The sequence below is a fragment of the Coturnix japonica genome, chromosome 23, assembly GCF_054131305.1.
Source record: "Coturnix japonica strain WE chromosome 23, WE-NBRP24, whole genome shotgun sequence".
NCBI lineage: Eukaryota > Metazoa > Chordata > Aves > Galliformes > Phasianidae > Coturnix > Coturnix japonica.
The window spans coordinates 5,070,260-5,097,635 of record NC_140685.1 but is presented as its reverse complement, the minus strand read 5'-3'; the positions used below and the strand labels follow the sequence as shown (position 1 = coordinate 5,097,635).

Genomic DNA, 27,376 nt, shown 5'->3' with positions numbered 1-27,376 from the left:
ACTTAAGATAACTTTTGATCCATAAAGTGTAGAATTTCAGCGCACTGAGCTTTGCAAGTAAAAGTAACAATGAGAACAGTGGTTAAAAGAAACTCCAAGTTCAATTAGTAAACCAGAAAAGCAACTTTGCTTTAAGACATCTTATTCTCTTTCTTCATTAGGCTACAATGTAAACACATCACCCTGGGACCTCTATTGGGAATGGCTGTGGAGGTGAGGGGTTCTCAGAAGTACAGAGGGACCATCCACCAAAATTCGAGTCCTACTTTGGCATGGAAAATGCCAAGTTTCACCTAATCCAAAAGTGCATAAAGCAAATGGGGACATTCCAAGTGCAGACACACATTGCCTTGTATTCCCTTTGCTCTGACCTCTGTCGCTGCTGACCTGAGGAGACACAGTTGATCAGGAGCAATTCACATGGTATCACGAAGCACCTCTCATGCTACTGGCTGTAATCCGTGGTCTTATGGTCAAACTCTACAAGGTGACACTTGTCTTTGTAAAACTTGCAGCTTGTACTGAAGCTAATCACTCTATAATGAAATCATAGCATTTTCCAAGGTTGGAAAAGACCTAAAAGATCATCCAGTCCAACCGTTCATCTATTACTAATAGCTCCCAGATGTATATATATTGTATATGTGTGCCATGATTTTGAGAGGCAAGCATGCAGCTCTTTTGACAAGTAACTTTCTTTAGAGGATGGCTGTTGGGTGAAGCCCACAGTGACTGGAAAAAGGGAAACATCACTCTTTTTTTCTTGAGAAAGAGACAAAAGAAGGTCCAGGAAACTACAGGCCAGTGAGCATCTCATTTGTGCCTGGGAAGACCACGGAACAAGTCCTCCAACAGGTGATCCAAGATGGCCAGCACAGCTTCACCAAGGGCTGACCATGCCCCATCAATGTGATGGAGCGATGGCATCAGTAGACTGAGCTGATGCTCCTTCTACCCCCTTATTTCTACTTAACTTCAGGATTAACAAACAAAACACATATTTAAACCATCTGATCCCTACAGTACAAACTAAAGATTAGCAGGTAGAATAAAGAGAAAATGAGCTTATTTTTTAGTCTGTGACTTCCTTTGGATGTTGCCATAAGCTCAGAATTCAATGGAGAAATGAACAAAGGACCTAACAGTCCACTCAGCATTAACATGTGTGTCATCAGCACCCCAAAGTATGGAGTCACTGAATTGTGTCTCGTGCTGTAAGTATAGCAAACTGTGGGGCTTACATGAAAAAATGTACAAGGATCAGAAAATAATTATCACACTACATCTTTTGCTGTTTCACAAGGAACACAAATAAAACATAGTTGCTGCTATGACAGATTTGTACAGCACTGAACTTGTAAAATAGATGTTTGAATGAACAAACAGACTCACTTGTGCCTGTTCCAAATCATCTTCTGTTACTCGGCTTTCAAGTCTGTGTGTGCATCACTTCTATCTGAAAGACACCTACCAAGCTGCTCCATTTCAATAAGGTTTCTATCCACCTTTACCATGTGTTTGATGGATATTATGAAGTGAATGGCTTGAAGCAAGAAAGCTCAGCACTTCAACTTTATTGAAGTTCTGTTCTTGCAATGAATAAGCTCTCCTCTTAAAGCCTGGGGTAAATCTGGATGCAGAGATCAAATTAAGGTTGTTCTCCAGAAAGTGCTACCCCTCACTGACTGTTTTGCTTTGGCAGTATCATCTTTCCCTTTCACTGTTCTGTAGATCCTCAAAAATCTATAGTAAGTTTTGCAATGGTGGCTGGCAATTTCTAGACATTAAGAAACTGATGTCCTTGTAAGGCTGCCAGTTGTGTTGCATCACACACAAAGCAGCATGAAACTGCATGGTGCTATCAATGTTTCAAATACATCCTTTTGCTTATCCTGTCAATAGAGACCTGGCCTGAAATACTCTTCCTCTTTCAGTCCCAGACCCACAAGAACAGCACATGAACAGTGACTCTCAGCACTGCATCATTCTAGTCCTACAGCTCTGTCAGTGCACATGAGTTTGGCACTATGGTGTACTGCTGTTAACAACTGCGCTTATAGTCCATTTTCCACTTTGAAAGCCCTGTTAGGTATTACATATTTTTATGTAAAAGCAGCTCTCTGACCTTCCATTGACTCTATTCCAGACAGAACAACCCAATTCTCTCAATCCATTCTTGTGCATCATGTGCTCCAGCATCTGAGCCATCACCACCTCTCTGGGCAACCTGTGCCACTGCCTCACTGCCTACAGTGTAAGGAACTTCCCTACATTCAATCTAAATCTGCCCTCTTTTAGAAACCATTTCCCCGTGTTCCATCCCAACCAACCCTGCTGAAGTCTGGTCTCCTTCTTCCCTATAACCCCCCTTTAGATACTGAACTGCCACTATCAGATATCCCTGGTGCCTTCTCTTCTCCAGGCTGAGCAACTTGTTTCAATGGGCTACAAAATACTGGTAAATAACAAGTTCTAGTTCAGTGTGCCTGCAGCACATACTGTGCTACACTCATGATCTCACTTCTAGCCTTCAGATCTCAGTGCATTAAGTAGTATTATGGCCATTACACTGCCATAAAAATAATCACTAAGTGAGGATTTACAGCTTTACAATTGGATCTAACAGTCCCTTGGCAACACATGAACCGTGTGGCTCTCAGATAGATAATTTCATATGCACCCCAAATAACGTGTAGATTATGTCAGCACAGAAGGGTATTTGCATTTTCCACAAGTGTTTTTAAGAAGATGAGAAATAAAAGTAGTGTTTGTAAGAATGGCATTCACAGCAGAGAGCTGTACTCTAAATGGTTGGATAACTCCAAAGCAAGAGTAAAAGTACCTTAAGGTAACTGATGAGATCATTAGATTCAGACCACAGGACTGTAACAACCAGGAGTGCTAATGTAATAAAATTAGTGGAAAGGGGCAGAATTCACTGCTACACTTGGTTTCTTCTAAAATTAAATACTATGATTATTTGCAAAGCACACTGACTTTGTTGAGGATTGTTTTGAGGACTGAGAGAAGAAGAGCTTGATGCCGTTTCTAAAGTTTGCCAAATACCTTGGCGTGAACTGTGCGCTCCAGATGAAGAAATCCAGACCTGCTGGGCCTGACCAGGGCTCTCCTTGTGTGGCTGACTTGGAACCTTTGAGGATGCAGCAGCTGCCTTTTGTTGCTTTGGCCCATAATTTCCAGCAGAGGAATCAAGCTGAACCTGCGCAAGTTCAAATGCCATCTTATAAAGATACATTTCACTCTGAAGACATCTGAAAACAGTTTAACACTTGTGGCCTTAGAAAGATGGAAGTATTTCAACACAGAGGCAAGATCAGAAAAGGAAAATTATTGGTTTAGATTTGGAAATGTTGTACAAGATGAACTTCATAGAAGTCATTGAGATAAAGTGTTTACTAAGTGTTACAATAAAGCTCTCTTATAAACACTATTTTGTATAGGAACAAAGCATCACTTATTAAATATATGTCTCTCAGCAAAGCATAGGCGAGGGAATCCAGTTGGGAAATCCAACTGAAGGCAAAGCAGACTGGTGATAAAATGACACTGTACCTCAACAGATAACGGTTCCGTTTCTTCTCCACAGCTGCTTGGAGCTTTTTCTCCCTTTGAGATGGGGCAGGCAATTAAAGAAGAGATCCTGGAGAGATGCTGTTGCTTTACATACTGCAGCTCCTAACACAAAATATTCCATTAACACAAATCACTCACAGCCTCTAGAAATAATGCATTTAAAGCTCACTTTGCTGTCACACTGCTAGATTTAAAATAATTACATATAAATAATACTAAATAAATATATATCCCCTTCAGATCAACAGGGCCAAATAAACTCCTTATTAATTTCTGTTTGTGACCTTCATTTCTTATTGTTGCTGTTATGATTATCCTGCCTGTTAATCAACTTTATGTTGTAAGGATCATCCTTCACTTTTGTTTTGTCCTGTGATTAAATTACAGAAGGAAAAACTACTGAAGTATGGTGGGAAAAGAAGAAAAATGAAATGGACAGCAGCCATGGAAAGGCGCTTTCTCTGTAAGTTAAAACAAAACTCAACTAATTATGCCACAATCCCATCAAATCTCAATGTGTAGCAATTAAAGTGAGATCAGATGGAAAGTCAACTGCTCCAGCCCTGGGAAAAGAGATTAAACGAAACACTGAATATAACATAACCTTCTGGGATATATTTTAGACTAAAGAAACATGTGCTTATCATATAAAATAACAGACTACAATTCCTGCAGGTGTGATGTCTATAGCTGGTAGTAGGAAATTGTCTGTGCTTTTGGTAAGGATGATGATATTGAACACAGGAGCAGAGATGTTATGGCTAATAAGAGTGATCACCTAGAGCAAAAAGGACAGATGAATAATGAGAATAGCAGTGCTTGGAAGCACAGCTGCTTCTGGAGTTCAGCACACCAACTGGAAACACACAAACTCTGATCCTCAGCAAACCATGGAGTTTCAAAAGGTATTTGTTTTTATAGAAGATAAAATTGTATGACTTTTACAGGACTATGGGAAACAGGAGAGGTCAGAAAAACAGTGTAGTAGAAGGAATGCAGCCATAGTGGAGCAAGTGCAGCAAACAGCCAAAAAGATGATGGATGGATTGAAGCATCTGCTGAGCACACAAGAAGTTGGGGAATCTTGCCATGTTTAGTCTCCAGAAGAGATATGTCAGGAGGAATCTTATAAATGTGCCTAAATATCTGGTGAGGAAGGTGGGAGGAGGTACAGACAGCTGAACCAGCCTCTTGTGAGCAATATGTAGTGGAAGAACGAAAGGAAGGAAGTAGAAAATGAAATACAAGGTATTCCACTTGACCACAAGGGAAAACCAAACCAAAACAACAAAATCACTACTAAATCCCACTCTTCTTTACTCAGTGATGGCTCACTGAAACAAGTGACCCAGCGAGGTTCCCAGAGGGAGTATTTCCCCAGCTGAACTTGGTTAATAATTTTACTGCAGTTCCATGCCTCAGAGCAACAACCTCATCCTTTCTGACAGAACATTGTTTGCTGCCCTCAAAGCCACGACGACAATCAGCTGCTCTGACACAATCCTCTCAGGAACAAATCTGCTGATCAATTGAGTAAAGTACATAGTGAAATCTCGACTCCAGTGAAGTCATTGGGAGATTTGCCACTAACTACTGGGAAAGCCAGGTTTGAGCCATTTGTCTCTCTCAGGAAAGCTACTATTTTAACTATTAAAAGTTATATTCTAGTTAGAAAAGACTACAGATGTGTTAATTACACATTCTGCCTTCGTAAATGGGAAACGTGCTGGTACAATAATTCAGACAAGGGAGCTTGAATGCTTGAAGTATGCTCAGTGATAGATCACCTTCAAGTCTACCTTAGAACATACTGCAAATCCTTCAACTGACCTTATTTGACTCATTTTACTTATTTTACTCTAAGCTTAATGAAACTCACACTTGTAGTTCAGTGTTGTAGTTTCAACACAAGTGTTTCTCAAGTTCCTTAGATGAAAACAATGATTTAAAGCACTGAAATCCTCCCAAAAAAGGACTTGGGCTGAAGTCAATGAAAGGCATTTTGATGTAGAATTATAAGGAAAACGATATCAATTGGCTTAACTCTTCATGATCACCACATTCCTGAGGGTGTGTGATTACCTGTGTTATGAGCTTGTGCTGCAGATGCCTTAAAGCTGAAAGCTGACACTGTGTTCTTTTGACAAGCTCTCTTGGAGAAAGGCCACCAGAGCCAACACAGACTGTGCAGAGCTTTGGGCTAATAGGATGCCAGAGTCCTATAAAAGAGAGAAAAAAAATGGAGGGAAGCATTCTCTGCTGTTATTATCAATATGGCATTTCCAGGAAGGGTTGCCTTCTCACTGGAGATTCAGTACCATGTGGAAATGGCCTAGCACTGTTTTCCATTTTCATCTGCTTTACTGACAGAGTAATGATTGCATGGAATTTAAATGCCCACATTAATATTTTCTCACTTACTTTTACACACTTACACACTCCTTACATACTCTTGCTTTGCTTTCCTTTCCACTATCATAAATAATTTTCAGCACAAGAGATAAACCACGGCTTTTCTGCTCTTCAAAGAGGCAGTTCAGCTTCCATTTCCCACCCTGTCTGAGCACCAAGGAGCCCTACACCAAAGCCTGCCATTACTCTGTGTTAGCAGCCCCTGGCACAGGTGATGCTGGCAGCAACAGTTAGCACTGCAGCCTCACACAACTGATGCAGCTCAAGGATCAGCCATGTGCAGCATCTTCTTTTGGTATTAAAATCTACTTCTCAGCCGCTCAGAAAATGAACAGATCGATGGGTTTTATTCTACATGGGTAAGCTTCCTCTAAAATACATTTATTACCTTCCTTTAATATCATTCCAAGGTCTGTTCTGAGTCTGTTTCCCATTTCAATCAGCTGCTGCTTCTCTTGGCTCAGAACTGACTTTGTTCTTGCTGCTTCCTTCAGTTTATTTGGTGTTCCTTGCGGCGTGCAGCTGACACCATGCTGAATACCACCACCAGGACAGCAGTTATCTGAGGTGGAGCCAAAATCTATCACCTCTTTGTCCATAACTCTGTTATTTGACCCCTGAGAAAACAGATGAGACTTATAAAAATGTTTTGAAAACATTGTCCACATGCTTAAGAGTTTGGTACAAACATGCCTTAGAAAAGAGCTGAAAGCAGAGTGTAAATTTAAAGCCTACAGTCTGTTTTTGAGAGCCCATTTTCAAGATTTTGTTAGCAATGTGCAGCACATTAAACCACAAAAGAAATCACTGGCACAGGTTGCCCATAGAGGTGGTGGTGCCCCATCCCTGCAGACAGCCAAGGTCAGGGATGGGCTGTGAGCATTGATGGAGCTGTGGGTGTCCCTGCTCAGCGCAGGGCTGGCACCAGGCGGCCTTTAGGGTCCCTTCCGACTCCAACCATCCCGTGATTCTGAGAAATCCCCGAGACACAGTGAGGACAGAACACACACACCCGCTGATTGCTCAGCATCGTGTTCCTTTGGGCTGTCCCTCTGCCTCCTCCAGTGCCGTGCTGCCCCCTAGTGGACATCTGGGGGAACGCAGCGCCGTGACGCGCAAGAACCGGGATGGAATCAATGACTGGTTGGAGTCAGAAGGGACCCTGCAGGCCATCAGTTGTATTTTTAATATCTGTTCAGACAAAAATTAATGAGCTGTTTGCAGAATTACACGCAGCCTTATTTTAGCTGGTTGAAACCTCTTCTTACCTTTTCTGTGCCTGGGTTCACTACACAACCCGAGCTGGCTGAGCTGCCATTCATGTTGCTGGATGCGGTTCTCCCTGAAGCTCCGTCTGTGCAGAGCAAACCTAAATAAACAGAGAGGATTACAATGTGAACACACACGTATTTCTATTTAGCTTAGGTTTTCATAGCAACCTTTTCTTATTCTTACACATCTACGCCACTTCAGTAGGTGCATTGTAAACAGAGCTGAAGGAATATAAGAAGCTGTGCAATGTCATGCTGTGCAAACATCAGTCGGCTGTACAACACATACATGTCTGTAGATTAGATGTTAGAAAACTCACCTTCAGCCCTTCCCATCGGGACAGCAGCAGTGACCGCTGAGATGCCTGCAGTGTGGCCATGGGCACTTTGCTCTCTCTGAGGCACTGAGGACGGTGTTTGCTCATCAAGGCTCTCCATTTCTTTCCTCATCTGTGCAATAACAGCCCGAAGGTTGGCATTCTGTTCCTGCAGCTTCTGTATTTCCGAGCAAGGGATATCTTTCCTGAGATAACTTTTATCATGAGATTGAAATGGCTGTGAAATAAAAGTGGAGCATGGTAAAAACCTTCATTCCCGAGCAATACTCTCTGTAAGAGATCTTCCCTTATGTGTGCCATCGTATGGCACCAGCTCCTGTTAGGCACACACGACCTATGCCATATTCAAAGTTAATTATAAGCAAAAATCTCCAGTCTGGATTGGTGCTAAATTAGGGTCAGTCTGCAGATCAGTCAGATGAAATTGGAAATCGTGCTCTGTATGAAGTTTGTGCTCTGCACCTACCTGTGTGTATCTTATTATAGAGACTGTTTTCATGAGGGATCTTCCTGAACACACCAATTTCTGGATTCAGAAGACACGAGGTTTGCTTTGCGCTGCTTTGTTTTCTCATTGAGGTCTGATGACAAATTACTGCTGAGAATCTGGAAGTGCCCAGCAGGATGCACTGCAGCACACTCCTTACATTCACTCTATCACATAAGACAGTTTCCTACTCGTAGTAGTGCACAACCCTTCAGCACATTCAAACCAGCACCATGTTCACAATTTTGAATACTATTGCTTTTTTAACCTATTTTATCTTGTATTTTAGTAGGGAGGAATGAAAGGAAAACTTATTTGTGATACTAAAACAAAGCATGTTATTTTAAATGGTTGGAAAACTGATGTTTTGAAGTTCCCAACTTCAAAATCTAGCCTGAATTGCAACAAAATGCCTCAGGAACATTCCAGAAAATAGCTTTTCCCGTTCTGATGTGTCTCCATTTCAGCACATTGCCTTGTTTTGGACTGGCTTTCCTCATGCAACTTGCTGCTTTTTCCAGCAGGGATGGGATCCAGCCATAACAAAGCCTGTGACATCTAACCTATGCACATTCCAGCCTACATATGTCTACATCTTGAATTAAACAGGTGCCTCGGGTGAACTCTTTACAAGAAGTCCAATGGAAATAAGCTCTTTGAGGCTGTCATTTAAAATGAACTGATCCAAGATAGATGGGAGTGTTGTCTAACCTGCTTCTCTCCATCAGGAAGAGCACCACAATTCAACAATGGTGACTGTATGAACTGCTGTCTCTTAACAGGGAAAGAAGAAGAAACAGACTCCACTTCATGAGAACTGTACTCAGTCCTCTGCAGGTTCTCTTCAGCCTAGGAGGGAAGGGATGTTGTTATTCGGTGTCCTCTTGGTTTCATATAAACAACCACAGAACAGCTTGGGTTGGAAGGGACCTTAAAGATCATCCAGTTCCACCCCCTCCTGGGCTGCCCCCACCAGATCAGGTTGCCCAGGGCCCCATCCAACCTGACCTTAAACACCTCCAGGATGGGGCATCCACAGTGCTGCTGGGCTGCCTGTTCCAGAGCCTCACCGCCCTCAGACAGGTTATTTTAGCAGATATACCACACTGAGGCCAAGGAGATTAGAATGGGAGGGCACTCAAGCCGTAATTGCCTAACAATCCCTTTTACCACTTTCATTTATATAATATACTTGTTTAGATGACAGGCCAAAAATGAACCTCTTTTGACATCCTCATGATATCATTTTAATACAGAAATAAAGAAGGTATTGTTTTAAGGTTTTAAAATACACAAAGGTGAGAAAAATCACACCCCATCCCTGAAGTGTCCCAGCTGAAGGTCAAATTCCATTGCCAGTTAGTGAGACAATCATTTTATGATGAAACGATAGCAATAAAAGAGGCAGAATGAGGGAAAAGCCTCGCAGTGAGGAGGATGATAAGCAACATGCATCACCCATCCTGCCTGAGGCTGCTTCTGCTTTTCGGGGCTGACCTTTCCTGCAGTTTCAAGGTTAACAAATTTAGCAGTGCACAGCCTACATCACGTAATCTTACACAATCTCAGATTACTGAAAGCATTCCCAGCAGTTCCCCACAAGGGGCAGCTGCCAGACAAGTAAGGCCACAGCTACTAAACAAGTAGTGCGTGCTTTACTAATCTGTCATTCTGCATCTCACCAATGTAACAGCGGCGACATAAAGAAGGTAAAAACCTTAAAAAATACAGCAGTGTCCAGCCAGAGCATAATAAATAAATGACTGCTGGGTGTCATCGCAGCAACGTGCCATTATTTCCCTGTATTGTACCTGTTTCTGACAAGCGAGCTCTCCTTGCAGCTCTTGGAGCTCTCTCTCCATGCAGTGGCTCAGGCTCACACGCTCCTCATGCTGATGGTTTGTGTGACTGCTCTGTGACCTATAAAGAAAATAAACTCACATTAAGGAGCATCTGCTGAACTAATGTGGCACACACATGGAAAGCACCTTTTGAACACCACAACTGGAAATACAAGAGGCAATAATTTCCTAAAGGAACCATCACTGCTGACAGTTTTTGCCTTCCTTCCTTTGCTCATAACTAGCAATCGTTTTATAAACATCATCTTGTACATGAGAAGTGAATGAACCTTTCAAAGTAACACGAGACAAGCGGGTGCACTGTTTGATCTCCCTCTTAAAGTGTGAGACAAGTTCTTCCCAGGCATCCAGTTTCAATTTGAAAAGGTCACACAATGCAGAGCATATTGTATGGTTCGCTAAGTCAGTTCAGTGTTTTGTTTACCCATGTAAAACACCACTAACAGCTCTCAGCCAACAAACAGCACCAGGATTTCAACAGCATTCTTTACAAATCAATGTCCTTTTCTCAATACTCTCCCAGCTATCCTCCCCTTGAGCCTTTCATAGAGATTATTCACTGCTGAAGCTCCCCGAGGATGATCCAAGCGGATCATTTTTCCATGATTCAACTTACCCCCCCCCCACTCTCCTGTCTTCCCCTGTTCCCCTTCTTTGCAGTTTTCAGACCAGTGGATTTTGCCATGCAAGCAAAGTCAAATGGCACCACTTTGTCTTCAGTCCCACTGCTATTCCCTTGGTGATACTTCAAGAGATCCCATCAGACAGATCAGCCTGTTTCAATGCCTAACCATCCTTCTTATGAAGAAATTCTTCTTGATTTCCAATCTAAACCTCTGCTGGTGCAATTAGAGGACGCTTCCTTATCTCCTGTCATTTGCTCACTTGTCACCTGACATAAGATGCTGACATTCTCCTTGATGCAACCTCCTTTCAGGTTCCTGTAGAAAGTAATGACATCTTCCCTCTCCATAACAGTCCCTCAGCCATTTCTTTGCGTCCTGTATCCCCCAGCTTTGTTGCTCTCCTCTGAACGCATTCCAGCAGCTCAGTGGCTTCCTGGTAGTGGAAGGTACAAACTGAATACAGTGCTTGAGGTCTGCTTTCATCAGTACCGAGTGTGGAGGAGCAATCACTTCTCCAGTCCTGCTGTCCAAAGTATTTCGATACAAGTCAGGATGTAATTGGGCTTCTTGGCCACCAGGGCACACTGCTGGCTCACGTTCAACCAGGTGCTTTTCTGACTGGCAAACGTTCAGTCACCCTTCTGTAGGCCTTTAATGCTGCATGGGGTTTTTACGTCACAAGTGCAAGGCCCGCTACTTAGCCATGCTGAATGTCATAGAATCATAGAATCATAACATGGTTGGAGTCGGAAGGGACCCTAAAGGCCATCTGGTGCCAGCCCTGCACTGAGCAGGGACACTCACAGCTCCATCAGTGCTCACAGCCCATCTCCTGACCTTGGCTGTCTGCAGGGATGGGGCACCACCCCCTATGGGCAACCTGTGCCCCTGTGTAAAAAATTGCCTATATCCAATATAAATCTGCCCTCATTTAGTTGGAAGCCATTTCCCCCTGTCCTATCCCAACCGGCTGAAGAGTCTGCCCCCTTATTTCTTGTATACCCCCTCTAGATACTGAAAGGCCACTCTCAGCAGCCCCTGGAGCCTTCTCTTCTCCAGGCAATATCATATGAATGTCATGCGATTGGACTTGGCACATAGATCTTGCCCATCCATATTCCTCTGCAGGGCCTTCCTACCCTCAAGCAGATCAACCATTCCACTCAACTTGGTGTCATCCGCAATCTGAAACCGCATTTAATTCCTTCATCATGATCACTGATAAAAATGATAAACAGAACTGCTGCAATCCTGAGCCCTGGGGAGCACCCTGTGTGAGCAGACACCAACCAGATCTAACTCCATTCACAGTGGCCCCTTGCACCCATCCATCCACCCAGTTTTTACCCAGTGGATAGATAGTCCATCTGATCAGCCCACGAGCAGCCAGTTTCTCCAGGAGAATGCTGTGGGGAACAGTACCAAATGCTTTGCTAAAGTCCAGGTAAACAACATCAGCAGCCTCTCTCTTGTTCACTAAGCCAGTCATCCAAGAAAGAAACTGGGCTCGTCAAGCAGGAGCTTCCTTTCATAAACCCATGCTGACTGACTGGCTCTGCTCATGTGGTTATCTGTACACTCCATGCGACGGCACCTACAGTGATCTGCACCTCACCTGCAAAACTGCTCCAGCTCTGACTTATCTTCTCCGAGGTTTTGTTGATAGTGATAATGAAGTTCAGCTCTTTTTCTCCTTTCTTTGATCAGAAGCTGCTCCAGTTTCTCCAGCTGTATTTTAAGGTTGCTGATCTCCGCCTGCTTTGCGCTCTCAGACGTTTTCAGACGACTGAATGTGACATCGTAGGACTGTAACTCTTTATCTCTTTCTTCCAAAATTCGGAGGTTATAGACAAAATCTTCCTTTAATTTGTTATAATTGTCACGCAGGTCGTGCAGTTGCTTCACAACAATGTGCAGCATCTCCTTCAGAGCAGGGAACTGCTTTTACTCTGCTCTTTCCTTTCTTTCTCTCACCACCGAAGAAGCTCTTTCTGTTCTTTCAGTAACTCTGGAATAAATCTGTAGCAGAAGATGATAGAAAACAATTAAGACTGATAACTAAGAAAAACCAGCCATCCAGTCACTGCAGACACAACAATTACCACTGAATTTTAAACCTATAACCTGTCAATTTCCTTGCACCATCCAGTGTCGGTCAGTTTTAGACACAGTTTGCATTGATTTCTATCACTGAACTGTCAAGGGATAATATTTCCCCATCTAATTACTACACACCGCTATGTTTTGATGTGGGAAAATATCTTCTTTTCCCCTTTGTACAGATGGAGCACAGAGGCACAAAAAGATTCGGTCGCTCATAGGAACGCTGCACTTTTAACTGAGCATTGAAGAGCAGCAGAACGGCAGGAGAGCTGCAGAGTGGCTTTAATATAAAAGACACTTCTGACAGGTCCAATCAAACCACAGCAGCCTTCTATTGTAATGCACTGTTGGACCTCTCCATCCATCGGCAATATGAACTGCAGTGTTGCATCTGTCTCCTCTTCCTACCGTTATCTTGATGTCCTTCCTGTGCCTTTTTCCCATCCGCTCTGACCCTTTATCTGCTCCTCTTCTATCTCTGTTTGTTCTCCATATCTGCCTTACACACAATCATAAACTCAGCAAGAAAACACCCATTCCAAGAGATACCACCTGTATCACAGTTGATTTCAATAATAATAACAACAGCAATAAAGTAATATCTGCTCAGAGATTACCCCAGCCCTGTGGGGTCATTGCAGCTCCTCTCCCTGTGCTGCACTGCTCTGTGTCAGTGGTTCCAGATAATCTCGGATGGATAAACAGGGCTGCACAGAACAACAGATCAGACAAACACGCCTTTCAAATGGTGCCTCTTTAATCTCCTTAAAAGAAAGAGATTTCCAGATCAGCAAAAGCGATGCTAAAGCACACCACAATCTGAATATCATTTTACCCACACAAATAAACCCAACAGCGACACGGTAATCTGACGGTCTTCTAATTCTGCTGAATTTATGTTTATCCTTAAGGCAATTAAAAGGAAATTGTATTTTCCCCTTTTTGTTAGCGACCTTCAAGCTGTGCCACAGCCTGTGACTCAGAACAAGTGACAGCTTTGCCTTTTTGTGAGCAGAGATAGAAGTTGGTTTAAGACACTGAGATGGAGACTCACAAGTGATGCTCTGAGGCCTCCTTGCCTCCAACATGCAGTGCTACACAAAAGTCTGCTCCTTTAAATCTCCCTCTCAGCTCCCATTGCTCCAAACATGGCTGCTAACTCCACCTTTCTTCCCCTCCATCCCTGACCATTAGCACATTAAAGATGAAATACATCAACAAGAAGCTTTCTGGACTCTGAAGGCACTGAAGGAAGCTGTGCTCAGTCCATTAGCTGATGAAGTATCACAACACTTTTGTAAAGGTCTTTATAACCAATGCATGCATCATTAGCTGACCTTAGCCATACGCTGTAAGACAAGGCCTTTGCATCAGGAATCAAAAGTAAGACTACGACTCCGGTCTATTGATTCACTGAGATGATCAAACTGAAGTCAGAGGTTGTTTTGGAAAGAGAGGGTTGAGAAGACAATCACAGCATGGCCTGGGTTGAAAAGGACCACAATGGTCATCCCATTCCAACCCCCTGTTGTGTGCAGGGTCACCAACCAGCAGCACAGGCTGCCCAGAGCCACATCCAGCCTGGCCTTGAATGCCTGCAGGGCACCCACAGCTCTTAACAGGCAGGATCCACTCCTGTAATTCCAGGTTACTGCTTTGCACAGTAGAGCCCTGTATTTCTTGGAAACGTGTCTTAGGAGGGGAGGAGATTGCATTTAGCCATTAAAAGCAGCAGTGTTTCTAACTGCCAACTAGTTTTGGTAATGACCATAATAGAGCTCACAGCGCAATTTGAAGTATAAATTGCATCAGTTGCCTGGATGCAGGACGGGCAAAAGAAGAACAGTCAAAATATATCTGATGCCAATAAAAGATGGCCAAGGAAATGGCACAAATGTGAGACAACATCTTACAGCAAGCACAGCTTAACCATGCAACATCAATAGCAAAAATGACCATTAAGATCTAATAATTCAGAGCACATCCAGAAAGAGCAGGATGATGGGTGTCCCTGTCAGCCCTCATCCCAGCACTGGGAGGTCTCCATCAGCCTCTTTTAGCGAAGGAAAATGGGGGTTTGATGGTAAATCAGGCACAGCTGTTACTCATCAAGTGTCACTTCGGCAGCACAGCACTGGATTCCATGTTCCAGCCAATCAGGTTCCAACCCACAGAGAACAATTCAGAGTGAGTGATGAGAACCTTCCGATCTCCACCAAACCCCCACCTGTCCAAGAGGCCCCAATCCTTATCGCTGTGCTCAGAGCACAAGGAATGCATTCACTTCTTCTTTTTGTGCTCCAGGAGTGACGTGGGTGCCACATTGTGACACAGCTGATGCAAAACCACCACAAAGAGTGGGAGAAAGAAGCTACCACACAGCATCATAGATTTGTTGGGGTTGGAAGGGACCCCGTGTCACCTGGTCCACCTCCCCTGCAGCAGTGGAGCGGCTCTGTCACAGCTGGTTTCCTCCATAGAGCACTAACACTCAAATAGAGTCATACGAGGCACATCACAGCTGTTCCACCGCTATGGCACAGCAGGGATGGAGGGAAGGAGGGTCTGGGCTCAGTGCACAGGGAATAAAAGCAGAAGGGAAAGAGTCGGCTGGGGGAACAGGAGGGAGTCAGACTGTGGGGTGGAGGGTACAGGGCCCTGGGGGGGCTCAGGGGCGGGCAGGAGAGCAGATAGCAGCTACGGTGCGGGGTCACGGCCATAGGGAGAAGGCAGAAGGGAATCCCATGGCAGGAGATGGAGGGAACCGAGCGGCGGGGAGACAGCGGGGAACAAGATGGTGCCGAGCCGACAGCTCCGCGGGATGAGGATAACGCGGGGACCGTGAGCCGTCCGACGGCGGTGACGAGGCAGCCCGAACCCGGTACCGGTTCCCGTACCTATATCCGGTACCCGTACCCGGTACCCGTACCTATATCCGGTACCCGCAGCAACGCAGCTCAGACGCCCCGCCCACCCCCAGCCCCGACCGGCCTCTAACGCGCTGCCCGCCCCGCCCCCTCGGCTGCCGCCCCCCTCTCACCACGAGCACAGCCGGATAAAAACCCCCGGCCCCCCAGCCCGACCGTCCGACCCCCAACACAAAGCATCACGGATGGGCTCAGTGCGAGGGGACCTTAAACACCGCCCATAGCTCCAACCCTGTGCGCTGCTCGGGGCCCCATCCACGCTGCAATAGCAATAAATAATAGATGGAGTTAAGATCTAAATGAAGATCTAAATCCATCCGTGGGAGCACAGCGCATCACCTACATGACGCAGAGGAAGTTGCATGGGCTGATTTTCCTTTAGTCACTGCGATGAGTCGCTTGTCTGGAAGGCACGAGGCACATTTCCTGTAATGGGTTTGTGCTGCGGGCACAGCGCTGTGCCAAAGTCAGAGACATAGAATGGAGTGGGTTATAAAGGGCCACAACCTCAGCATCCAGCCCAGCATCCTGCTGTGTGCAGCCACCAAGCAGCACAACACAGCCACATCCAGCCCTGCAGGACTCAAGGCCAGGATTGATGTGAGCAGCCTGTGCTGGTTGGTGACCCTGCACAGCAGAGCTGGGTGAGCACTGAGCCCAGGCCATGCACACACAGCACTGAGCACAGCCATGGGATGAAGCTTAAACACCATCCAGGAGCAGCTTGTTGAGCGAGCTCTCCTTCCAATGAATGAACTGCTTGTTTCGACAGAACCCCGAGGAATGTGTTTGACAAACAGTCGATCCGTACACATATCAAATCAAAATGGATGTTTTAAAGATGATCGTATAAATAAAAGCAGCAGAGGAACTTCATTCGATTCCCGTGGCTCCCTTCCCCATACCTGTACAAATGTTGGTTCATACTTGTTAAGTCTCTGCAGCTCTTTGCAGATACACTTCATGTTCCTCCAGTGCACCTTGAGGTGTGCACAGAAAGCCTTTGTTTTTAGCCTTGCTTTAGGAACAAACCATAAACTGTTGGAACTCCAATGCTGAGCCTTCCTCCAACATCCACCCCACAAGGGCTCTTTGTCCACACGCGGTGCCACACGTTCCTATGGAAGCACAGGGCTGTGCTGGCTGTACATGGAACCTATTAGAGCTGTCCACCGTGAGGGTTCAAGCACTTAAAAACGCTGCGGTATCAATCTGTAATTCATGTCCTGGAGTTAGTTCAAGTGTCAATAAGGAAAACGCCTCAAAAGTGAAATATCTCTGAGAGCTTAAAGAGAACAAATACATGCAGGTAACGTCAAGGTAATACTTGGGACTCACCTACAAATAGCAGGGAGAGCAAAGAGTGCAGCTGCAGCTTGGAATGGGTGACTGCAATGATTTGTTGTAGCTCTATCCAATGGTGTTACTGCAGTGCTTGTATCTGCTGTTGTTTCTATGGCAAGAAATAAGAGGCATTGCTTATGGAGCAAGCAAGGTGTATTCTTACCACTACAGCCATAGCAGCGTGGAATATGAAGTAAGGAACACAGCAGGATCCCTATTCCTTGGGAAACCTGTAAGGAATTACGGAGCAGTGGGCATTTATTGGAGGTCTGAACTCCATCCCTGCACCCACAGGAGATCCTTTCCTATCAAGGATCTTCATCAGCAGAGGTTGATGCATTAAGTCATGGTGTTTGAGTTCTCCTTGCTGTGCACTGATATTCCCTTTACTCACAGTGCAGCACATCTATTGCCTAAACAGATGCCATTTAACCCCACTGAGCAGATATGGGCTCGGTGCCTTCATCTCAGTTTAGAGTATTTCAGGGGTTATCTGGACTGTGTGCAGGATGCTGCAGCCCCGAGCTCTGCTCTCTCACACTTATTAGCAGTGAATTAAATGCAGTGATCTGGGTGTCCTTGTTGAGGGCTGCCATTCATCCTGGTACGCTGCCCCGATGAGGGCATTGCTTTCAGAGTTATTTCATGATAGAAACACATGGCCCCATAGTAGATCTAATTGAAACCTTAAAGGTTTGTGCTATGTAAGTACATGGGGTGGACAGAGGTGCCTAGGAATGGAGAGCTGGGAAGCAAGGAAAGGAAAGCTGGGAAACAGCTGCCAATATATCACCTATATCCTATGGGTACACCTACATGTGAACTGCTTCTAAACCATCAGCAGCTCTTACAGGCACTCACATGATAGAAGAGGGTGGATAAGGAAAGGGATGTTCACAAACCAGAAGAGATGGCCTGGAGCATCTCCCATAAGCAATGCTGAGAGCCACCCCAACCCACTCAGGGTGCTGCGGGCGGGGCGGTGGGACGGCACCGAACGCGACCTCGTGCCTCCGAGCGGGCGAAGCCGCGGCGGAGAGAAGGACCACGTGGCGGCGCTAGGACCCGGGCGGCCCCGCGGGGACAGGGGAGGGGCGAGCGGACGCGACCCGCCGCGCCGAGGCGCTCGGCAGAGCGGGGAGAGCGGGGAGAGCGGGCGGCGGACGGGAGAGAGCGCGGGGATCTGCACGGCGGAGCGCGGCCGTGACTCAGGTACCGGACCGGGGCGGAGCCGCCCCCAGCCCGCGGTGCCGGGGAGCGCTCGGTGCGGGGCGGGCGGAGGACGCGCGGAGCGGCCGCATCCCTCGGGGCGGTGGGAGCGGAGATGCCGGCGGGCAGCGATGCTGCGGGCAGCCGGTCGGGGGCTTGTTGCGCCTCGTCTGCTCAAGTGCCGGCCATGTTAACGGAGCGCCCGATCCCACATGCTGCCGCGGATTCCCGTTCCCTACAAAGCCGTGTTTATCTCCCCCCTCCCCGTCCCCTCCTCCCCGCCGTGCCCCGCAGCGCTTTGCATGCTCCCGCTATGCGCTTTGTTCAGTCCCACACTTTGCAGCCGCTCTCCTCCCTCCGGGCCGTTCCGTGTCCCCCCGTTGTCTCCCCGCACCCGCCGTCCATCGCCGCACCGAGGGTCAATCGATCCATCGCCGCCCGGTGCTCGCAGCCCCGCGGTACCGCACGCTGTGACTCGCAGCCCGGGATGACACGGTCCGTTCCCGTTGTGCTTTATCCGTAGCATCGCGTCCGTTGCGTTCCCCGCTCCAGCTGCCGTGCGGGGGAAGCTGTTTGCCTTTACAATTAGCGCCTAAGAACCGGGCTCTTCTAATTAACTGTGCTAGTCAGGTGATGCTTTGGCGTCTTTATTTCTCCTCCACGAGCCCCGTGCTGCTGTGAAAGCGATGCCCTCGGGCTGGACCATGAGCTGTTCCTGCGGCTCTCCCCATACCGAGAATGCAACAGCTCAGTTTAATCTCGAGGTGAACGCTTCCCTGTCTGTCAGCATCCCCCCCTGCTGCCCTTTGGGAGCACAGAGCGTGACTCCAGCTCTATGTGAGTTATCCAGCTCTATGTGAGTTATCCAGCTCTATGTGAGTTATCCCGCTGCTTTCAGTGCACCTTCCAAAATAGAACTTATAGCGTTGGCCCGTAGCATTAACCCTGCCTTCCCTGCGTGTCGTGGCCGTTCATTTCAGCCCTGTGCCCACGGCGCTGCTTTCACAAAGGTGCGGTGCCACTTGTTTCCTTGTTTCACATCAAAGCGAAGCGAGCTGCCCGTGCTCTGTTTGCTCATTGCTGTGCCACACAACGGCACCGCTGCATTCCTCTATGGTGCCTCAGGTCGGCTGGTTGTGGCTGGAATGGCTTCACACCGTGCTCAGATCCCCATGTAGCTCTGTGCTCATCCCCTTCTGCTTACATCCCCCCCCACTGTAGGTGCTGCTCTCACAGCTTCTGCTTTACGTTCGGGAACTGCCGAGCTCTGTTTTAACAAAGCACCGCTCCCTCAGGGGTAAATATTGCAAAATGATGCACTCATTTCCTTCTGTGGCAGCCTGAACCCCTTTATGGCAGCCTGAAACCCTCTATGGCAGCCTGAAACCCTCTATGGCAGACTGAACCCCTTTATGGCAGCCTGAAACCCTCTATGGCAGCCTGAACTCCTTTATAGCAGCTTGAACCCTTTTATGGCAGCCTGAACTGGGCGCTTTACTCAACAAACAGCCCTTAAAGCTGCTGTCTTTGAGTATTACCCTGCTGAGGAGCTCTGGCATTGCCTGTCTCCTATTTGGATGTTTTATCCTCCCCCCCATGCTCAGTATAAGGTGAAGGAGAAGGAGGCCTTTCCCTCTCTGCACATTGCAGCCCCTCTGCATGTAGCACTCAGCCTGGCTCCCACCTCCACTGCCCAGAGGTCGGGTGCTGCTCCTCCTTTGGTTTTAATGCCCACAGGCAAAGGCAGAGGTTTGTGACCCCATTAGTGCTCAGTATGGAGCACTATCTGGTGTATCCACCCTCCATGTACACCGAGGGTCATTACTGTCTTTGTGGCACGGATCAGTGTCAGCTCAGCTGTCTGCCTTTTAGCTGTGGGATTCTGTCTGTTCGCAGTGTGACAGGGGATCTCAGTGTGGATCTTCTTGCTTTCTCTTTCATGGCCACTCCACACCTCCACTCAGCTGAGCATTTCCAGTCCCTAAAGGGGTTGTATGAAGGGCTCAGATTCTTTATCAGGGTCTGTTGGGACAGGGGGAAAATGGTTTCAAACTGAAAGAGCGGAGGTTTAGATTGGATATAGGGAAGGTTTTATAGCACTGAGGCACAGGTTGCCCATAGGGGAGGTGGTGCCCCATCCCTGCAGCCAGCCAAGGTCAGGGGATGGGCTGTGAGCACTGATGGAGCTGTGGGTGCCCCTAATGGCACCAAATGGCCTTTAGGGTCCTTTGTGACTCCAACCATCCCGTGATTCCTCCTCACTGAGCCTCTCTCAGTTTCCGTGGCAACAGGAGGATTACAGCAGCAGCACGAAAACACGCGGATTTAACTCCACTCACTGCTGCTGTGTGTAAACACATTCATTACCAAAGCAAGGGCCGGTTTGTGATGGAGGAATCCGGCACAGAACCCATCGCTGCCGTGCAGTGATGCACGCAGCACTCACAGCCCAGCGCGGTGTGCGGGGAGATGGATGAGGAGAATTTCGGCCGCTTTTACAGCGGGGCCGTTTATTTAGCGAGGATCAATCGTCTTTTAACGTGATATTACGACGAGAACCGGCCGTGGGTTGAGATGTATGAGGGCTGTGTGAGGCGCGGTGTGAGGCGCTGCGTGTGGTGAGGGTGTAGCGGGCGCTGAGTCCCGCCCGCCCCGCCCCGCGCCGCCCGGTCACGTCCGTCACGTCTCAGTGCGGCGGCGGGCGATGCGCTCCCTGCCGGGCGGACTGGCAGCACCGCACGTAGCGGGCAATGCTCGGTCCCAGCCCATCCACCGTCATAAGGGAGAACAAACCATCCTGAAACGGGAACAGGTCACTGTGTTACAGATGTTCAGGCTTTGATCTACCAGCCCCAAACTTGTGATAGTGCATCTCATTATATTGCTATGGCTGTCAGCACGTCGGCCACCTGTGGTGCCATTCACCTGCACTCAGGTAAGGCTATTAACAGTCATACATTCAGTGCTCACTTTTCTACACAAGAAGCCTGTGCCAACCAGGCTGGTCCTGAAATAAAGCTGTAAAATGGCTTTGTTCCTGGTGACCTGCAGTTCCCAAAGCATTCTGTAGTAACAAACATCCTAATCAATTGCACTTTAATGATCAAATTGGATACACCTAAGCTTTTATGCTTGTTGGGCCAGGACTTGTGATCCATGTACCAGAATTTCACATCCAGGTGTCCTGAGTAGACCAAGATCTTCCTCTACCAATGTCTTGTAACAAAAACTAGATGTTTCCTTCTAAAATAGTCTGTAACTTCAGCTGTAGCAACGTTCTGCCTTTTTGGGATAGATAGTTGTCCCAACAGATAACAACTCATTTTTCTTATTTCTTAGGGAACCCTCCTGATCTGCATCATGGGAGCAGTGGTAGTTGATGATGGTCCGTCTGGTGTTAAAGCTCCCGATGGAGGCTGGGGCTGGGCTGTCCTTTTTGGCTGTTTTATCATCACGGGATTCTCCTATGCCTTTCCAAAGGCGGTCAGTGTCTTTTTCAAAGAACTCATCCGGGAATTTGGCATTGGATACAGTGACACCGCGTGGATCTCCTCCATTCTGTTGGCCATGCTTTATGGAACAGGTAGGTTGATTGGTTTTGAACATCATACAGTGTTGCCTGTAAATCATACTGACATTTAGTGTGAATTATGGTTCTTATTATTGCTCTTGTACTAGTAAAGCATTCAAAAAATAATCGTTTATGCACGTAAATCCAATAATTAATTAAGTACATACAATTTGCATATAAAATTAAACCTCTGTAACTCAGTAGATGCTAACGATGATGAAAAAGTGCATGGTAGTACAAAGGAATGGAATATCTGACTCCAGAAGAAAGAACATTGTCCTGATAGCATAGGCAGAGTGTGGAAAGAAATGTGAGCTAACATGAAACCATTGGTAAAAACTGGTTTAGCTTTGCAACTGTAACTTACTCTCTTTGCCTAGGTCCGCTCTGTAGCGTGTGCGTCAATCGCTTTGGCTGTCGCCCGGTCATGCTGGTAGGTGGCCTTTTTGCCTCCATGGGGATGGTGATAGCCTCCTTCTGCACGAGCATCGTTCAGATCTACCTCACCGCAGGGGTGATCACCGGTAAGCAGCACACGTGGCTGGAACGGGCTCAGCCTATGTCCTGGCAGTAGGCTGATGTTTCATACTACCAATGTATCTCAACGATCACGATCATCTTAACAGGTTTTTATTAAGATAGTGGATAAAATGGTGGTTCTCTTACACCTGTTACCATGGAACTCTTCTGTCCATCTGCAGTAAAACTAATCTTAAGTCATCAATCAGAACAAATGCAATTGATTCCTTCTTTTTTTTAATAGCACTACGGGAGGCCTGGATTAACTTCTTGTCCCTTCTGTCGCAGGTTTGGGTCTGGCACTCAACTTTCAGCCTTCGCTCATCATGTTAAACCGTTACTTTGACAAACGCCGACCCTTGGCCAACGGGTTGTCTGCTGCTGGGAGCCCAGTGTTCCTTTGCGCCCTTTCACCGCTGGGGCAGATACTACAACACGAGTATGGCTGGAGAGGAGGATTCCTTATACTGGGTGGGATGCTGCTCAACTGTTGTGTTTGTGGAGCATTAATGAGACCTCTGGAGCCACCCAAAAAATCTGAAGCTACCAAAGAATCTTCTGAGAAGAAGGCAAAGAAAAAACTCCTGGATTTCAGCGTGTTTAAAGATGGTGGTTTTGTGATCTACACGCTAGCGGCATCTATCATGGTGCTTGGCCTCTTCGTTCCCCCAGTTTTTGTTGTGAGTTATGCCAAGGATTTAGGGAATCATGACACCAAAGCAGCTTTTCTTCTGACGATTCTGGGATTTATTGATATCTTTGCTCGTCCAATTTGTGGAATGGTAGCTGGTCTCAAGTGGGTTAGACCGCGCTGTGTCTACCTCTTCAGTTTTGCTATGATTTTTAATGGCTTTACAGATCTCATGGGCTCCATGTCTGTTGATTACAGTGGCCTGGTGGTCTTCTGCATTTTCTTTGGCATTTCTTATGGAATGGTAGGTGCTCTTCAGTTTGAAGTTCTCATGGCTATTGTTGGCACTCAGAAGTTTTCCAGTGCTATCGGCTTGGTGCTCCTGGCAGAAGCAATGGCAGTTCTCATCGGTCCACCATCAGCAGGTCAGTATTCCACGTAGTTGAGAATTCAAAACCATTGACATTTCAGGGAGGAAGAGAGCACAACTCACTCACAGTGTACATGCTGTCCTTGTGTTGTACGTGTTTACATGACTTTGTGCAGTTAGAACAAGAAATAGCCCCAAACAGGGAAGGATGTTTTGTCCTTCTTGTATCTGTTTCCAAGGACTGGTTGAGCTGCCATTTGGAGGTGCTGCTCTTTTTGCAATGAAAGCCTGAAGTGCATATCCTGTTAAATGGCATCGTGTGGGTTTCCATGCACAGGAAATGTGATCAAATTCAGACCTCTTTGGAGCTGGAGTTCAGAATGAATCCCATCAGTTTTATTTTGAAGGGAGTAGGACAGATTCTCTGTACCTGTGGTAGGTTTGAAGGATGAAAGAAAAATTCAGAAGAGGAGGGGAAAAAAACAAGAAGGGCTTTAAAGCATCAGGATTGTTCCAGGGAAGGCAGACTGATTGCACTGCACATGTCTTGTAACCCCAAAGCATGGCAGCACTGCAAAACATTCAAATTCCTGAATTCATAAGGGCAATTTCATTCACAAAGTGCATAAATCTAACAGGCTGCACCAAAGAAACCCAACAAACAACCCTACGGGTTGAAGTACGCAGCAGTTGCCTCATCTCTTGCATCTGAAGGGAATGCTTTTACTTCAGTTGAGCTGTCAGTGTGTGCAGGTGTGGATGTGTTCTAGGATGTGAAGCACTCAGTCAGTGCTAAGCTGAAGTGGAATCATGGAAATACCTTGTTGTAAACTTATTTACCTGCACTATTGTCTTTTTCAGGAAAGCTCTTGGATCTAACACGGAGGTACATGTTTGTCTTTATTATTGCTGGAATTGAAGTTACCACCTCAGCGCTGGTATTGGCCTTGGGAAATTTCTTCTGCATTAAGAAAAAAACAGAAGAACCACACACAAAAGAAGCAGCAGCAGAAAGAGAAGAATTAAACAAATCGGAAGACAAAACTCCCGAGGATGCCAAGGTGGACTCTATTGAGGTGGAGCAGTTCCTAAAAGATGAGCCTGAAAAGAACGGCGAGGTCGTAACTAACCCAGAAACCTGTGTGTGAGCACGGCACAAAACCCGCACGGCGTTTAGAAGAGGCTCAAACAGAACCTCACCACTATTTATTTTAGGAATAGAACTAGCTTAGGGCTGGGCCGTCTGCTTTATTAACTGGAGGCCGGTCAGCTCATCAGGTCTCTCTGGAAGCTGATTTACTAGACAACCTTCTATCAGAACATTAGCTTTATCAGTGAAAGGTGAAACGTTGTGGTTATACTTTTAATGTAAAACAAACAAAAAAAAAGCTTTTCTGAACACAAGTAGAGTCTTGCCATGCATCACCAGAAACTGCTCACTTGGCAGAGCTAGAGGAAGGCTTTATTATGTGTATGCTTTCAGATAATACGGGTGATATTGCTGTGTTGTGTGGCTCAATGTAATTTCCCTTTCAGTGCTTTTTTGGGAAGGGGAAAGAGTTTGAGATGGAGAAAAATCTCAGGAACTTCAAGGTCTCCATTAGGTCTTTGAATTTCTTACTTTTTTTAGACTTTCAGATTAATTGGCTCAGTCCTAGTATAATTTTGATAATACCTGTTACTTTTGGTTTATGCAAAATGTATTTCTATGAGTTTTGTCTAAACCTGTAGTCTTTGTAATTGTCATCTGGAAACACTGTACACAGAAAGGCACATCGCAGGCACTGCCCTCAGCTGGTCACACCAGCCCTGTTCTTAGGGAATGCTAAAAGGAAAATAAAATGAGTAGAATCCATCCCAGCAGACAATAAGCAAAGCTCATCTCCATTCATACACACTGCGCTCAGTACAGTTTCCCTGCAGCACTGAGAAACCTTACAGGTATCATCCAGAGGAAGGACACGGGGCTTAGCAGAATCTTCTGGTCTGTCTGTCCTGTCGATAAATTCCAACTGGCCAGGTTACATCTGTCAGACATGTGGCTACTGGGTAACTTAGGGGGAAGGTTGGGACTACTCTGAAATGAGTTACTGTTACATCTTTAACATGCAATGTTAGCAACACATGAAAAATTCCTTTAATGTTTGATTTACCCCACTGACCTCTGCTTTATTCATCTATTGAAGTTCAGAGGGTCGTTCTGGTTGCTTATGATGATGGATGGAACTGCTGATCATGTATGTGATGGCGCTAAATGAGAGCTCGTCAAGAGCTGGGCCTGCTCTGCCACCTGTTTGCTACACAAAGGTGCTGTGCAGTCCTTACATCGTGTCTGACATCAGATGAGGGAAGGGGAAGTAACAACAGATCTGACAAGGCAGGGTCAGCACAGATGGAGAAATGCAGAAAGGGAAAGGATTCACTGTAAGCACTCTGAATAGGAAAGGAAGGTAAAAAGGCAGGCATTCTCTATTGCATGTATAAAAAAACCAGTATGTTTATTCTACATTTTTCTCCCCACGAATGCATTGAAAATACAAAATATTTTCTATCAAATGATGCTATTTCAACCCAGTTTTCAGATACGTGTATAAAAAGACCTGTGGGATTGATGAGTGCAGTTACAATCTTCAAAACAGGCTTAATCCTGGATTCTACTTTCTTCTCAGTAGGGATTCTAAGGCAGCACAGGAAAGAAATATCACGAGCTGTCCCACATGTGATCACTTCAGCAGATACAGCACAACCAAGGAAGGGCCAAAACCACAACCCATGGGGTTATTTTGGATACCAGCTTCCACTCCACTAACTCTTTCACATTGGTTTTGCATCATTAGGACAAATTTAAATCTTAGGAACACCATTTTATTTTTTTTTTTGGTATCGATTTTCAACAGAAATGGATGCTGCACTCAATAAAATGGTTATTTTTTATATTGGAAATAGTGCAGTCCTCTTTCCTTTTTCTCTCCCCTGCCTTGACTTCCTTTGTAGGAACCCTCCAGCTGTGCCAGATGCTCTGCCTGCACAACCATGTCTCAGTGTTAGGCTGTGTTGGGGCTTCTGCCCTATTGCTTCTACAGCCATAGCAAAACAGGCCTTCACATTCAGCTCCTCCTAACCTAAGGTGTAAAAAAACCAAGCCCCCAAACCCCCAAACTAACACATACCACATACTATAAGAAGGATTATATCTGAGCCCTTCAGTGAGATCAGCCTGCTTTGTATGAATTTCACTCTGCTTATTGCAAACTCACAAGGAATTGCATTCAAACTCCTTCGGGTCTTTGGGTACAGTATTGCTTTAATCTCAGCTCTGTTGAGATAAGCCCTGAATTCCCAACACCCCTCAGTGCTCTTTGGAAGGAATAGGTGGCCAGTCCAAGAATGGCTGAAGGGGGGAACAGTTTGTGTGCAGTGCTGCACAACAGAGATGTGGATGAACCCTCCTTTGTTCAGCCTTCACCTCCATAATGTTCTATGACTTGGGTGGAAGGCAGGTAGCTACACAGCGGAATAACCCCAGGTCTCAAAGGCAATGCGGTCATTTGCTCTCCATCATGCACTGCTGGAACTGCAGTCAGAAACCCAGGTGCAATATATCAAAGTACAGTAATCAAAAGCATCTGAAAGATTACATTCATAGATTATTTCTCCAAAACTGATGAAGTTGTTCGGGCCTTTGAGCATTCTATGACTTGAGATGATATGAAGGACCGAACAGATTGTTAATACGTTCAAACCCACCAAATCAGGTGTTAGGTGATATCGAATCATCCTCTAACCCAACCACATTTCACAATGATAGACCCCAATGCACTCACAACTTGGTTTTCTCCCTAGAAAAGCTTAAATCTGGTAGAATCTGCCCCAGGCAGGATTTGCAGGAGCATGCAAACATGACATGTGACAATGGTAAGTACTGATGTGTGCACATCCCTCTGTGTCCTGCAGCTCTCTTTGGGATTACACTTTGGTTTTGTGCAACAAGGTGATATGTTTCCTGTTTATGCACTTTAATGTTACGTGTACGTTTATACCTGGATTTGTTTGATGCTTTTCTAGTAAACTGTTGCAAAAATAGTGAATAAATATTTATTTGGTTATCAAAA

At 46.0% G+C, this 27,376-nt stretch overlaps 2 protein-coding genes across 15 annotated transcripts in view; one reads left to right on the top strand and one right to left on the bottom strand.

Annotated features, from left to right (window-relative positions):
- Positions 1 to 18,717, bottom strand: part of CCDC57 (coiled-coil domain containing 57) — a 22,873-nt gene extending 4,156 nt beyond the window's left edge. Inside the window, exons 1-11 of one of the 13 annotated variants that reach the window (XM_085522869.1) lie at positions 18,587 to 18,717; positions 16,959 to 17,073; positions 12,206 to 12,609; positions 9,914 to 10,022; positions 8,814 to 8,951; positions 7,598 to 7,832; positions 7,275 to 7,375; positions 6,395 to 6,623; positions 5,677 to 5,813; positions 3,574 to 3,696; positions 3,067 to 3,220 (exon numbers count right to left, since the gene is read on the bottom strand). In XM_085522869.1, coding sequence (XP_085378995.1) covers positions 3,067 to 3,220; positions 3,574 to 3,696; positions 5,677 to 5,813; positions 6,395 to 6,623; positions 7,275 to 7,375; positions 7,598 to 7,832; positions 8,814 to 8,951; positions 9,914 to 10,022; positions 12,206 to 12,510 — 1,531 coding nt within the window. In that variant the 5' untranslated portion in view covers positions 12,511 to 12,609; positions 16,959 to 17,073; positions 18,587 to 18,717. The other 12 variants (XM_085522874.1, XM_085522872.1, XM_085522867.1 and 9 more) reach the window with 12 other exon arrangements.
- SLC16A3 (solute carrier family 16 member 3) lies at positions 18,096 to 27,376 on the top strand. Of its 2 annotated transcripts, none has more exons than XM_015879649.3 (5): positions 18,096 to 18,176; positions 21,513 to 21,756; positions 22,125 to 22,268; positions 22,552 to 23,319; positions 24,126 to 27,376. In XM_015879649.3, the coding sequence occupies exons 2-5, from the start codon at positions 21,534 to 21,536 to the stop codon at positions 24,410 to 24,412; spliced, it is 1,422 nt and encodes a 473-aa protein (XP_015735135.1). In that variant the 5' UTR covers positions 18,096 to 18,176; positions 21,513 to 21,533; the 3' UTR covers positions 24,413 to 27,376. The 2 variants fall into 2 exon arrangements, with proteins under 2 accessions (XP_015735135.1, XP_015735136.1); XM_015879650.3 differs by lacking the exon at positions 18,096 to 18,176 and adding an exon at positions 20,862 to 21,108.

Excerpts from the sequence above, each read along its gene's own strand:
- SLC16A3 (XM_015879649.3), top strand. The coding sequence starts at position 21,534 with ATGGGAGCAGTGGTAGTTGATGATGGTCCGTCTGGTGTTAAAGCTCCC. Across the intron at positions 21,757-22,124 it reads GGCCATGCTTTATGGAACAG|GTCCGCTCTGTAGCGTGTGC; the intron begins GTAGGTTGATTG and ends CTCTTTGCCTAG. Across the intron at positions 23,320-24,125 it reads CATCGGTCCACCATCAGCAG|GAAAGCTCTTGGATCTAACA; the intron begins GTCAGTATTCCA and ends TGTCTTTTTCAG.